General features: G+C 41.8%; 1 protein-coding gene across 8 annotated transcripts in view; it reads left to right on the top strand.

The window, feature by feature from the left end:
- The window catches only part of Top3alpha (topoisomerase 3-alpha), a 59,486-nt gene that overhangs the window by 36,623 nt on the left and 7,973 nt on the right, over nt 1-14,890 (top strand). For 7 of the 8 annotated variants that reach the window (XM_075701569.1, XM_075701590.1, XM_075701578.1 and 4 more), the window contains 5 exons: nt 347-425; nt 5,329-5,442; nt 6,101-6,170; nt 9,733-9,761; nt 11,886-11,944. In XM_075701569.1, coding sequence (XP_075557684.1) covers nt 347-425; nt 5,329-5,442; nt 6,101-6,170; nt 9,733-9,761; nt 11,886-11,944 — 351 coding nt within the window. Of the gene's footprint in view, nt 1-346; nt 426-5,328; nt 5,443-5,534; nt 5,626-6,100; nt 6,171-9,732; nt 9,762-11,885; nt 11,949-14,890 lie in introns of those variants that run through there. The other variant, XR_012829998.1, reaches the window with a different exon arrangement.

Here is a 14,890-nt window from a genome sequence, read left to right as displayed (position 1 = left end):
AGGCAACTGCATTTTTTTCTTAAGAACCAGGCAATTAACTGTGCCAAGTGGTATACTGAATGACGTAGACTCCAAAATGCAACCTTTCCGTGAAATTTGAGCAAGGACAGTGCAGCGCTAAGCACAAAATCTTTTTTTGAACATTTTAAGCGAATTTGCATGTGCCTGTATTGTATTCAATATTTAGGATTTTGTATGCTAATAAAGTGGCATATCTCCAACTTGTGCCCTGTATTGACAAAATTTCACTGCATCTTTGCAAACTAAGAATTGAGCATTGTCTATCATGGAGGTTAGCCTGGTGGCATTCATGTTATTAGAGTTGAGTATGTCAACTTTTTTTCAGATGGCTGAAGGGGAAACAACACCTCCGCCTTTGTTGCGGGAGGCTGATCTGATTGCTCTGATGGAAAAGCATGGCATAGGTAAGGGCCTCATGAGTTCCCTTTTGTTTAATCTATTTACAAAATAAACTCAAAAGATAAAAATCTATGCACCGGTTTGAGAGGATGCTGCTTATTCAAAGCTTTACCTCATGCCAGAACATATGAGCCACTTTATTATAGGATCTTTAAAGAAGCAAACTTTGGTGCCTTCCAAGCATGAAATGCTTTTAGCACTTATTGCAAGCATTCTTCTCCAATGTTTGCATCAAAAACCACTTTGAAACTTTGCATTGTAGAGGCTTCATTTATATTGATTTGTCATAAATAGCTAGTTTTTACCATGTCGTCCTGTTAGTAGCCAAAGCTTCTTTTCTTTTTTCCAACCATTACTTCAGCAAATTGCTCTAGGAATGTTGTATAATAAATGTGCCTGAGCCATAAAACCTGCTGCTTTTATTTTAATATCTCGTAAAGTATTTTTGTTCCATTTGAAAGTGCAGAAAAATTGAAAGCACAGTAGCATGATGCTTGTTATGTTGTCCTGGTGAAGTGTGCACCTGTGCAGTAATCAGCCATGCCCTGCGAGTTAGTTATACAGCAGTTGGGATGTAACCCAACAATGCCAGTGGCAGTGTTGGTGGAATGAGGTCATTCTCTCCCACAAAGCCATTGAGAATCTTAAGTAGAGAGCATCATGCAACCTGTTCAGATATTATTCTCATGCCTGGTGGACGGGACTTGTGCTTTATGTCGCCAGCCGTTCACTTTGTTTACCGATTATAAAGGTCAAGAGGACAGCAGTGGCAAGATTAGCAATGAATACGTGAAAAGCAGCACATTGTATTGGGATGTATAGAATATATGTGTGTGTGCCATTGTTGGCCACATCTAGGTGATCCATATGGTGCACCTCTTGAAACTTGACAAGTACTGTAAATAAATGCTGCATAATAACAGCTGTATAACAATGTCTATGACTACTCAGACCATTTCGGACAATCCGGCTCTTATAGTGTATAACCTTGGTTTGATATGGGCTGAACCAATTCTTCAAAAGCTATTCATCATTTAAGATGTATCACAACTTTTGGAACAGTTTTTTTTTACAGCAATATCTATTAAGCCCAGACCACACGTACGCTTGCGGACGCGCACAAGCTCGCGTTCACGCGCCCACGCATGCGCAGACGGTGCGGCATGGCTCGTACGCGTCGAAACGCGGCGTGATCTCGGGAAACAGCTCCTCTCTGTTATCGCGCGCTTGGGTTGCCTCGCGTCGGCGCACCTGGCTACGCCGCGGAGCGTTCAACTCTCAGTGAAGCAGATTTATATCGTGCAAGAATGTGGTTCTTCCTTCCTTTTTGCACTGATCTAACAGCTATAAAAATATAACAATTACGTTTATAAATATTGAAGCATCTTGAAACGCTGTCAGTAACAAAGTACGAAGCAGCGCCTGCCGAGGCGTCTGTCAGTGAGCGCACGCTGTCGCGCGTCTTTGTGGATGCAAACCACCATTACTCGCGAGGTGTGGCAGGCGCTAGGCGCGCGGACGCGAGCTAGCGCGCGTCCGCAAGCGTACGTGTGGTCTCGGCTTTATGGGCTCAGTTCCCTAGTCATTTTGATGTCTGCTGATGGTACCGATGTGTCACAGAAATCTCAAAATGCATTGTGAGAAGTTTAAGAAGAAAAAAATGTGCATTGCCAGGAGTGGATTCGAACTCCAGTTCCACAGAGTGACAGTCGGATGTTTTACCTTTCAGCCTACAGCATAGCAGAGATGCTACAGCAGAGAAAAATTCTGTGCCTGGACAGTGTGGTTATGCCACCAGCTGTATGTACTATGATTGGCTGACGCTACACTCTGCAGCCTACCTATAAACCAGTGCCAAGGCGAAAGAACTTAATTGAAGCCAGTGGTAAAATGTGAAAGGCAGAATAGGAAAAAGTAAAAAAAAAAAAGAATGGCCGTGTCTCTCCACTTCACCATTGGGGAGCGCAACCTTTACATTTAATGAAGTTTTCTTCTTCTCGTCATGAGATTGCTCTGCGCACATCTACAAATGTTCACTTAAATGATACCGCACAAAACTATAATACGTACTGACCATAATACTATTGCATTTCTGCCGATGCTACAAGAGAAAAGAGTAATACATGTGGAGAGGTAATATTAGCTGGCACTACTCTGCAACTGATCTATAAACACACACCGAGCTTATTAAATTAAAGTGAAGCCAGCAATAACAACCAAAAGGTAGGATAGGAAGAAGAAGGAAGAAAAAGTTGTGTGTCTCCTCTGCTCCACCTCCAGGGATCGCCAACACCACAAATGAAAATGACATAGACTAGTGTCAACATTCAAGAAAGTTTTCTTCTCAAAATCAGGGATGGTATTCTTGGGCGATCACTTCTGGGGATACTTTCACTTTTGTGGGATTTTGTGTGACTAACACCAGACGCTTTGGCAAGCATTCCTGACACAATGCTGAACACACTGTCTTTGCACAGTGCCAGGAATACTGCCACCCATTGACGCCAGCATGTCTGGTGCTGGTCATGTGTAATCTCATGAAAGTGAAACTATCTCCGAAAGTGGTCACCCAAGAATACCACCCCAGATTGATTGCATGCATCTGAAAATGTTTATCCAAACCGATACCAGGCAAAACAGTGCAAGACTTACTGCCTATAATATTGCACCAGCTGTGGCACCAGTGCTTCGCATTATAGATGTAACTGCAATTTTTTTTTCTTTGAGAAAGTCAGATTTTTTATTTTTGGCATTTTAAGTACCACTAAACATTCAAAATGTGATTCAGAAACAATCATGTTTTTATCTTGTTTTATTGACTTTGGTATAACAGGCATGTTTTGAACATTTGTTGTCGACAAAAAATTGAAATTTTTAACTTTTTAAAACATCTTTAAAGGGCCCCTCACCAGGTCTGGTCATCTTGAGCTGACAAGTGCGGTGCATAAAATGCACGCTAATGGTTATGTCTGCATAATAGCTACATGCCACAAAAACAGCTGAAATTTCAAACCAAGCACCATGCGTCCTTGTCCTCGCAGGCACCGCACTCCCAGCTAGAGAATCGACATCATTCTTGCAAGTGCGCCTACATAATTCGCAGTGCTGTGACATCACTCACACTGACACGTGACTTTGAGAATTATTCAAGGCAACAGCAGTTATTTGTTTGATCTGTTGCTTCAATAGACGAATTGTAGTTTAGTGAAATAATAAAACCCACAAATTGAATATCTGCATGTCTTTGTTTTACCTTGTACCGTAACAAGAGAGATGTACTTCCATTTCGTTCTTGTTCCCACATTGTGCAGACGCGTGCGTAGAACGAAACTATGTCATTTTCTACTGTGTTCCAGCAAACAGTGATGCTTTTTGATTCGCTTGCATCTGCCTCAGTGTTCATGTGGCACGGACTTATCATACTGCTAGTCTGCTGCCAGTGGTATGACACGGTGTATTGTGGTAAGGATGCATGAATCAGGCCAGCATCTCCAAACGTTCACGCACCGAGGGATCCATTTCGCAGAAGCAGCCAGGTAACAATGCAGGTGTTCTCGTGCACAGCTCACAAGATCGTGCACAGAGCAAAACGAAACAAACACAACTGCTCACGGGCTTGTGTGCGAGACCTTCACCAGGAATGCGCCGCACAGCAAAAACAAGAGAAATAAAAAAAAATGTGGGGACCATGACCCATACACGGCGTGACCCTCCGGCCCCGTTATGGGATAACGCAGGGAAGGAATTTTTCTTTTGGAGGCTGGACAGGGCAAATAGCGAGTGTGTCTGTGTTGGCAGTGAAGCTTGCCTCCTGAAATCATGGGTTCACAACACTTAAAACATTTCTATCTCTGCTAATAATGAACCAACTTAAAAAATTCTTGCTGTAGAATGCTCCCTATAGGGCACGTAACGATTTCCAGCATATAACCAAAGTTTGCTGTGTGGCCTGGTGGGGGGCTCTTTAAGCATGCTTGAAGGGCCTTTGTAACCATTCTTTATAAGACAAACATGAAATGACAATTTTAAGGTTAAAAAAGAAAGATATTCTGAAAGGCAATGACATTCTTTAGCTACTTTTGGCTATGTGGTCAGCTGCCCTTTTTAAACTGATTTGATGTTGCAAAATAAGCATGCAGGAAAAGAGGTGAGCTGTTGCTCTGGCCATTGTTTGTGGGCCTCAATTTTTACGTTGTTTCATCAGTGTAGGCTGTGTACACAGTCCACTGCAAAAAGTAGAGAAGCTCCCGTTGTCAGGGAATTCCCTTTAGAGTGTGCTGTTTCTGTGCTCGTTGACCTTTGTTACTAGCAAGGTTTAGTATTGCTGCGGATGACGGACTCTGATAGCAGGTCCAGACACATAGGTACTGGCATGCTTTACCAACATGAGCAGTATCCTCTGCTTTTCTTGAAGCAGGATGTGTCTAAATTGTGTGCACAGCATGATGAAATGCATGCTGCACATAAATTTACAGCCTTTTCTGTAAGTTATGAGGTCACTACACGAAAGACGAGAAATGCCATTGAGTGTTGTGGGGTGCCCAAAGTACTTATGGTATTCCAAAATTCAAGAGTGATGAAAAGCACCCATTTCAATCTCTATAGAGCTTTGAAGCATCAGATGTTTAAAAGCACCATTGCATGAGCTGATTACAGTTCCAACGATGCATACAGCAGCTTTGAAATCTTTGGCCAAAGCTTGATGTATATTAGATTTTCTTTTTTATGTGAAGCAGTAAAATGCTTGCGATGTTACAGTAAAAAGCATGGTAAATCGTTACGGACAGTAGAAAGCTTACCCTGAAGATAACTGGACCAAAATTCCGCCTTCACAATAATTTGACTCTTTACTTTCTGTGCATTTGCCTAATTATCTCCTTTATACTTCACATATCCTGTTTGCCGCAGGCACTGATGCAACCCATGCAGAACACATTGAGACAGTAAAGAACCGGCTCTATGTGGCTTTGACAGGTGACGGGTACCTAGTTCCTGGTGAACTTGGCATGGGATTGGTTGAAGGTAATGTGCCTTCCCACTACACTGCATGAAATGTTGCTCCTAATTTTTACAGGCTGTTAATTGACAGTACATATTTCTCTTTTGTGTTATAGTTTTAGAAACCACACTTTATCTGGCTATATTACTATCCGTGATAAGGACAGTCTGTGCATGTTTCGGAGGTGAAAAGCACGGCCCATGTGTGTAAGAAGTTGTAAAACATTTTTTAATTCACTCTGCTTCATTCTTGTTAACATTTCCTTGGAACCTTTGTAGTGCATAAAATGTGCAGTTTTCAGCTGACTCATCACCACTAAGTAGTGTGACCTATGATGCATTTAATAAATGGGGACAAGAATAGAACCTTGTCCCATGCGAGTAAGTAATATTTGCCACAGGTGTTTCGGCAGCATTGTCTTGCATCTGGTATAGTTTATCAAATGTGTTTAAAAGTGATGCAGGGGCCCCTGATACCTGTTTCTGGGGCTTTTTCTGGAAATTGACTTTTCAGCAGACATAAGTTAATTTAAGTTTAGCCTTCCTCTCATTTTAGTTGTTCTCAAATATGTTAGATAACTTATTGTGATTAATATTAAAAATTGTGGAACCTTTGATTAGTATTTGTCCAATGTTCCCTTTTCTCTCGTTCATCACTATTAACACTTTCTATCCTTTGTAGGTTATGATTCTATGGGTCTTGAGATGTCAAAGCCTCACCTGAGAGCAGAATTGGAAGCTGACCTTAAGAAGTGAGCTGGTTTTAGCTATGTGCATGTGGAATAAAAAGAAAAAAAATGTATATTAAAGTTTATACTTTCTCTCTGAAGAGCAGTCCCAAATTTACATGCTCCTCTGTTTCTGTGGTAGCTCTAGCAGACTGAAAGAGAACTAGTTTTTTCACTTAAGAGATTTAGTTTGAGATATATGCTCTGAAATGCACACGCCCTTTTGATGTGATGCAGTTAAACCTCTATATAATGAACTTCAATATAACGAAATTCTTAATATAACAAACTATTTAACTCTTTATAACTTCTTGTCCATAGAACACCATGTATTTAAAGGTGAAATAACATAGTGCGCAAGTAGCATACGCAGCTGTGAACATCTCAGCCAAGTTTTACGGTCGTACGCGGTGCGTGGAGCTCGCAAGCGGATTGCGAAGTTGCCTTTCTCTAAAACACTCTCTTTTCAAGACCCTGTCCTCACTCTCTTATAGACGCACTATTTCGTCATTTGACACACTATTTCGTCGTTCCCTTAGACGGCTGCTATTGGCCGATAGCTGGCATCAAGCTAAGATTGGCTACACAACGTAAATACCACGGCCGCTGCGGGGTGCTGCCACGAGTCCACTGGCTAAGTTGCACTGCAACTAGCTGAGGACAATCGCATTTGGGCACCAAAGGCAGAAGTCATGCCGTCTACGTTAACATCCAAAATGAAATTTGAACTGCGCGCCATGGTGACATTTAGAAGGCGGGGCGTTGTGGGCTCGCCCCACTCTGCCGTAGCCTTCGCAGTGCAAGGCATTGAAGAAGGAACAGGAGCACAGCAGTGGCCGTGTTTAATTGCCAATAACTCCACTTCTACTGAATGCATTCAAGTACATTTTGCAGCAAAGTATTTCTGAAATAGCCTATTTTCACTTCAGATGCCTTTCTCCACTTCCATAAAAAGTGGTTCAGGGCCCCTTTAAAGCCTCAATATAATGAAGCATGCTTATACACAATTTCAATATAATAATATTTCACTGCTCCAAAAGAATACCGAGACAATAAATTGAAACTTCTGCAAACTCAGATGGTCAAATGCTTGAATTACAAGCGGCTGCTTACAAACGCACCTCTGAAGAGCGACCAAGAGCGACCGTCGTGATGGAGCAGTGTCATCTTCCATATAAAGTCCAAGTGCAATAAGGTCCTCTTGCCCCGTGCACGCTGTATGCTTTGGGTGTGAGTGTAAGCGTGTGAGGGTGAGCCAAGAAGGATGGTAGCTTGATGAGTGCCATCTTCCTGCACAAGCAAGGGGAAAGGGGAGTGAGCTCACGGTAGTGCAATCAAGCAAGGGAAGGAAAGGGGGGGGTGTTGCTGCGTGTCTCCTTTTCTAGCGTGGTCATGGCTTTGGGTGGCTGTCAGCATGGCTGAGGGCATGTGTGGCCCGTGCTCCCTGTTTAGAGGTAATCTTCCATTTGTGCAAAGAGTGGGCTTGCTGAGATGGTGTGGCATCATGTGTGCTGTCTTTATGTGTGTTTAGTACTGGAGGCGTAATGGGTCGAGTTTCTGAGACTTGTTGAAGTTAGAGGCAGAAGGAGGATTCACTCCCTACTGCCGGTGCTTTTCATGATAGCGTTGTGCCACTGCAGGCGACACTATAAGGCACGGGGGCGGAGTGGACATGAAATCATTGCTGGTTTCGCACCGATGTGAAGATATTTTCAACACAACATGAAACCTTATCATTCATCACCGACTCTCAAGTGCAGGAAAATGCTCTCATTTCTCATTCAAGTTTGCCTTTTCCGATTGTCCAACAATTAGGAAAATTTTGTGGCTCCTTCCATGTAATAAAGTTCTATCACTGACTGTATTTATTTGCATAATTGATTGAATTTTAGTGTAATGAAATTTCTATATAATGAAGCAAATTTCCAATTTTCCAGACTTTGTTATATCATGGTTTAACTGTATTCTATATTTGATACTTGTGACTGTTGCTGATTGAATTACTTTAAAAACAATGATTATAATGTGAACTAATTATGTATAATCCAACCATTGTTCGATGGTGTTTAATGCTACAGAGCAACACCTACCTAGATCATTAGGGATTCCATAGTAGTGAGCTCCAGATTAATTTCGACAGCATGAGGTTGTTTTATGAGTACCCGAATCTATGTACATGAAAATATTTTGCATTCTAGTGCCATCAAAGTGCAACCACTACAGATAGGAATTGAACCCACTTGCAACGTTGTTCTCACTGAACCATTGCAAAGGGTCTAATGCAGCCATGGCTGTGGTATAAAAATACATTATTTTTATCATCGTCGTAAGCAACCGCACCAACAGCAGCAGCCTATCACATGTCCACTGCAGGCTGAAGGTCTTTCCCAGCAACCTCGACTGACTCTATTCTATCCCCGAAAATTTTCTAATGCCATCACAACACTTCATTCTCTGTCATCCTCATCTGTGTTTTCCTTCCTTTGGCACCCATTCTGTTACCGTTGTAGATTACCAGTTGTGTGCTTTATGCATTAGGATGACAGAAAGCTGAGCTAGGTGGTAAGGATTCATTATGCAAGGAAAGGTTTCTGGCGTTCGTGTTGTCCACTTCTCTTCTCTTGTGTCCTGTCTGCACGCCTCACCTTTTCTTGCATTTATGCATTACTTAACCTCCCCAGCTGCACTTCTTTCTTTTCTTCTTATCTGAACAAGAATATCAGTTACAAATGTTCGCTATCTAATCCGTATCGCTTTCTTCACGTCTATTAACATTACACCTTCCATTTTCTGTTCCATTTCTTGTTGCGTAATCCTTGTATTCTCCTCAAATTTCTTTATCTTCCAAGTTTCGGCCCCATAGGTTAGCACTGGCAGAATGCACTGACTTCTTCATGAGGATATTTAAAATAGCATGAGCTGAGATTCACAACAGAGATGCCCATGTACATGGGTCATCTTGGGTTTGCCCTGCAGAAGCGAGTTGGGCTGTTGACTGCATCGCTCCACTGCTCCCTTTTTCCTATATTGTGCTTTCACTTCCTCACAGACTACCGCCTCCTTCCATGCATGCCTGTTAGTGTTATAAAGGTATTAAGAAGTTGACTTTTCTGCAAAATTGCTCACCTGGTGGTCATGCTTATTCTATTATAAAGTCTGAAGTTGGATGGGACAACCCCTTTCGTTATAGTATTCAAAGCATGGTGCAGAATGTGCAAGCATGGTGTAGTGCCTAAACTGCACATCTAGGGCAATTTAATACAAGAGTTTACGGCATTGCATTTCCTTCTGCTCAGTGGCTATGGTGTTCTGTTGCTGCGCATGAGGTTGTGGATGCAATTCCTGGCTGTGGCAACTGCATTTCAATGGGGATGGAATGCGACAGTGCTCCTGTTCCACACTTTGGCTACACACGAAGGAACGACAGCTGGCCTAAATTAATTTGTAGCGCTCAACTGCGGCCTCCCTCATAGAGCACTATGCAGCTTTGGGATGCTAAACTCTACAGTTAATTAAATTGATGCTCAATCTTGGGACTTGAAAGGGCTTCTGTTTTTTTATGTCTTTTTTTTTCTTTTCTTTGCAGAATATGTGAAGGCAGAAAAAATGCTAAAGGTGAGGAAATTTTACTTATCCTTCCTGTTATAAAGAGAGGCACAAGGCCTTCAACTTGCGTGTAGCGTAAACTTCTAGTGGGCATGTACCAGTGTAACAGTGTAACTTTGCATAGAGTTTGTGGAAATAAACTGCACATGTCACTGGCATTATCATTGCTTATAGTATGCAACAATCTAATTTGGATTTAGAAAAGTGTTTTTTTTTAAAGAGCTTTGGCATGAAATGAAATGAAATCGTAAAATTTCACAAAGCAAATCATAATGAGAAGTGCTGGGATCACTGGGGAAAGATGCCTTAGTATGATACACAACTTGATGCATGATATCGTTCTAAATCATGATGACTTAATTACTTGCGCGTGGTGTCTCCAACATTGCGTATAGGTTTGCACAGATAGCTTTATCTGTGCAAACATGGATCGCCTTAACTTGCACTGTGTGCTAGCGTGATAGTGGAAAGAATGGTAGTGTTACTGTTGTGCTAATGAAATTAATTGAAATGAAAAGCTTTATTCCTCTTTTTATATACGGTTACGAGGTAGAGCGGATGCAAGGGGAAAAGCCATACATAGCATCATGAAAGTCTTGTTACACCCCACATGACAACAGTTGATAAGGAAAGGCTTGGTCATTGCAAGTGTATACATGATTGGAAACATTTGAAACATGCTTAATTTGTAAATGGACAGAAGTACAAAACATACACATTGTTAATGAATGCACCACATGAACATTTCATAATTACAACAAGGAATAATAAGACAATGCAGGGGTTCACACAGCAGTAGAAAAAATTGAATTCGTAAAGATACATGAAAGCAACCAGTGTCTATGACTACTGCATTTCATATACAATTTTATGAATGTATCAAAATTTTAGTACAGGTAGGGTTAAACACTAATTAAACTTATTTCTAGATGTTTCTTCTTGTGAAATGTCAGAAAAATTTGAAAGTTAACGTGGTAGTCTATAAGTGCATGGTTGAAATCAGTAGCGTCCAACAAGATTGCATTGACCAAGTAATTCTATGGTGAATACTGTATGGTTTCGTGATTTTTAAGGTTGAATATTGTCAATACAGTAGAACCTCGTTCATACGTTTAAAAAAATGCAAGAAGAAATGCACTAACTATGAAAATGTACGATTCGAAGTCACTAAAATATTTGGCAAACTCAACAGTAGTTGACATCTAGGTAATGTGAAGCAGCGTTGGGCAAATCGTTGTGGCATGAGACGCGAGCGTGCGCTGAGCTGAAAGGGCCCAAGAGGCCTAGGACGCATGTTGTCATTTTTGTGGCTTCTGCACCCGACTTCGGGTATTGGGCATCAGAAATTGTATCATCGTGGGCAACAATTTGCTTGTGATGTTGAAGGTACTACATATTTGAGACATACTAATTCCTCTTACACCGTAGTGATTTAGCTTATCTGGGAACTAGTCATGACTGGTTAGGTCAAAAGGTTTAGAAAAGTCTGTATAAATTCTGAGACGTAAACCTTGTCTTCAAGTACATTTATGATTATTTCCTTTTGCTTGAGCAGTGGTAACTCAGTGGGTGGTTTGGTCTGAAATCCAACTGATAATACGATAAAACAAAGTGCTTGTTTAAGAAATTAGTTATTCACAGGCAAATAATTCCTTCTAGATCTTTAGAAAGTACTGGCAGAGTAGAGGTTGGCATATAGTTTGACGGTTCATAGGGGTCAGCTCATTTGTGTATCACAATAACCATTGCAATTTCCATCTGGTTCCGTAAGACACTGCTACAGAAGCACGGGTTGAATAATGTGTCAAGACTAGAGCTAATAAGTCAACTATATACTTTAAAGGCTTTATTTCAAAGCTGTCTATATCTAAAGCCCTGCTGCTTCTAAGGTTTTTAAATATAGAAATTGTTTCATTTTCGGTTGTAGGGGATATGAACAACAATATGGGCACCTCTAGTGCTCGGCAATTGCATGTGCATAAAATGTGGCAGTTTTTGCCTGTTCAGTTCCGATACAGTTTGTAATTATATTGTTATACTCTGTGTCCCTTTAAATTGTGCAGTGCACTTAGATATGTTCAAGTGTTGCAGATTCCATAGAGCTCCCTTTAAAATATATATCTCTTATTTCAGATGTACTAAGGCATCAGGTGAATCTCTACAGGGATGTCTTTTACGACTCAGAACGACAGGTAATGTATGTTTTCTTACAGCCTCTTGACTACTGCAGACAGGTGTTTCATAAATTTTTTACCTAGCTGAACCCCCTTTAAATTTTTGCATGCTGCAGCTTTCGATGTATTAATTACGCAAGCAGGCAGCCTGATGAAGCTGTGTACTCTGCTATACAGATGGCGTTTTCTTTGTTCTTCTTTTCCTTCTTTCCTTATGTTTTGTGTTCCACACCAGAGCTCTCATAAGCAATAGCGCTACATGTCACAAGTGTTGCGCTGCAGCAGGGGCACAAAATGGAACCACACTGAAGTAGCTTGCACTGCATGCCATTTAGTGCCTGCTCTTTGCCTGAACTGTCTAGTTCACTGTGTGGTAAAGAAAATACAGCTCCCCAAAATGGTAATAATCTCATGGGAGCATCAACCAACATGACCATCAGTGCCATGTTGCAGAGTGCAGCTACGAAAATAGCTACGGCAAGCACATGCACACTGAGCATACTCTTGTCCAGGCATAGTGTGCTAGGTTGTTCTGTTCAGTTTCCTATAGGCTCTGCTGCTTATCTGCTTCTAACAGAAGCAGAAATGCACACACGTTCCTGCACACACAATGATTACAATAAGCTGGTACAAACAATAGGTGAGCTGATAAACAGCAGGGCTATGCCAGGTTGAATGGAATAGCCTCGAAGACAATGCTCTGTGGGCAAGCGCCTGCCCTCACTACTTCCGTAGGTGCATTCCATGACACAGCGCTTACTGACGTGCTGGTCGACACTCACATGAGATTATTAAAACATTGGAAAGCTGTACACAATGAACCAGTATTACATCGAACACCTGATTTTGCATTCCCGATAAATATTCTTGCATTTAAATGAAAGGGTATCACTCATACTTTCTTAAACATGGGGTCTATGTTATGTGCTACAAGTTGTAGCTCTGCTATAACTGTTGTTTGTATACTATTTAGATGCTCCCTTTGTGTATATGCCCCACTTGTGCCTGGCTCAGACTAAATGCACCAACTCTATGCAAATGCAAGCTCCTGTGGCATTGCACTGGTTGGCACTCTGGCAAGGGAATGCACAACACGACACATTGGCAAATCAGTTCTTTGGAAGCCTGCAAGGTGGAGGAAAATTAATGAAAGAGAAATGGTCAGCCAGACCAGGACAAATTTTTCTTCAACTGTGAAGTTTTCTTTCTGAGAAACCTGTGTGGGTTTCCTTTGTAGCTTTGTGCTACAGTCAGGTGGATGACTGTTTTTCCCTTTCATGAACACACCTTGTAGCCAACAAGGAGCATTTATTGGCACTAAATCAATAGCTAACCAGAGTTTGGAGAAGCCACAGACTGCATGCACTGGTGCTGGTTGAAGGATCACGGTGGGAAAGCCAGGATGTCCTCAAATAATAGTATAGTAGACTTTCGTTAATTCAGCCTTGGTTAACTCGATTTTTCGGTTAATTTGGTCAAGACTGAAGGTTCCGACCAGCACCGATGCATTTCTATGAGCCAAAACTTTTGTTATTTCAAACCTAAAATTCGTCTTCGCTGGATAATTCGAACTTGGCCAGTCATCACGCACACCTGACCCATATGGCGACCCAAATAGCGACCCCTTTAGTGGTAGTGTCTGTCTCAGCAGAACTTTGGGGACAGGGAATGCATTGAACGCACATCATCACCCGTCGAAAACGGCTATTTTCGGCCAGCCCTAGAGAGATTTTCAAGCAATAACCCTAGCTCTGATGTCCGATTATACTGTTTACCCGATTCTAACACAGGGTCTCTCTCTCTCTCTCTCTCTCTCTCTCTCTCTCTCTCTCTCTCTCTCTCTCTCTCCTTTGTCTTGCTTCAAGGAAATTGGGCCGAAAATTGCCTGCTCGTTACAATCGGATACGAAACCACAATTTACTTTTCCGCATAACACAATGTACTGCGGCGAAGCTGACTTCAAAAACCGTGCGGCGAAGCTGACTTTAGGAAACCGGCTACCATTGTGTAGCAAATAGTTTTCTTTGTGAAAAATCAGGTGCGCGTTAGATTTCCATTTTGTTTAGGAGCTTATGTAATTTCTACGTTTGTTTTCTGCTTTGGACACATAAAAAGTGTGCGCGCGTTTGATTCGGGGGCGTGTTAGAATCGAGCAAACAATGCCATATGAATCACCGGTGTGTTTTGCTGTTATTTCTGCATCTTGTTTAATTTGACCTGCCTGATGGTTCGATCAATTTCGTCGGTCCCGTCAGGGTTGAATTTACTAAAGTAGACTTTAATAAAGGTCTTTATTGACAGAGGGAGGACAAGAGGTCACTTATTAGGGAGGGTACATGCAGGGTGGGGTAAACAGGCACCCACTAGGTGGCACGCACCAGGACACTGGCTGCACCAAAGTAAGCTAGCTTGACAAGGTGCTCTGGGTTAGCCAGAATGTCCTGTTGTAATGTTTCAACATCAGTGTGGCTGAAGATGTTTTGTTGATTTTCAGATGTCGAGCACTGCAATATGAGGTGCTCCATATTTGTGACGCATAAGGATTCCCAGAATGTGCATTTACTGGGGACAGTAATGTAATGCCCCTTCCTTCGTCTTCAAGAGTCTGTCATTTATGTATGATACTTGCAGTAGTGACCATGTTGGCCAGTACCGTATTGATAAAGGTTTTCTGGGGTCTACTTTCAAGTCCTTAAAAACATGTCAAGAATTTATGCATTTCAGTCTCTCATGGTTGAAGTACAAGATATAGCTGTGCACTCTGCTCATCTCAAGTCAAGAGTCCACTGGCAGGGGTGAGCTCCGGGACTGAAAGACCTTTGAAGGAGAGGTTGGAGATGTTAGAGTAATTGTCCAGCAATCGGAGGTGGCTAGGTTGTGTGCAGCCTTTATTCCTTGCTCCCTCAGCAAAACTTGGAAGAATTGTGACTGTCTGCGTGAGCTATGACCCCTCTGCAACAATGG

This window comes from Dermacentor variabilis, chromosome 1, assembly GCF_050947875.1.
Source record: "Dermacentor variabilis isolate Ectoservices chromosome 1, ASM5094787v1, whole genome shotgun sequence".
Lineage (NCBI taxonomy): Eukaryota > Metazoa > Arthropoda > Arachnida > Ixodida > Ixodidae > Dermacentor > Dermacentor variabilis.
This window is presented reverse-complemented; position numbering and strand designations above follow the sequence as displayed.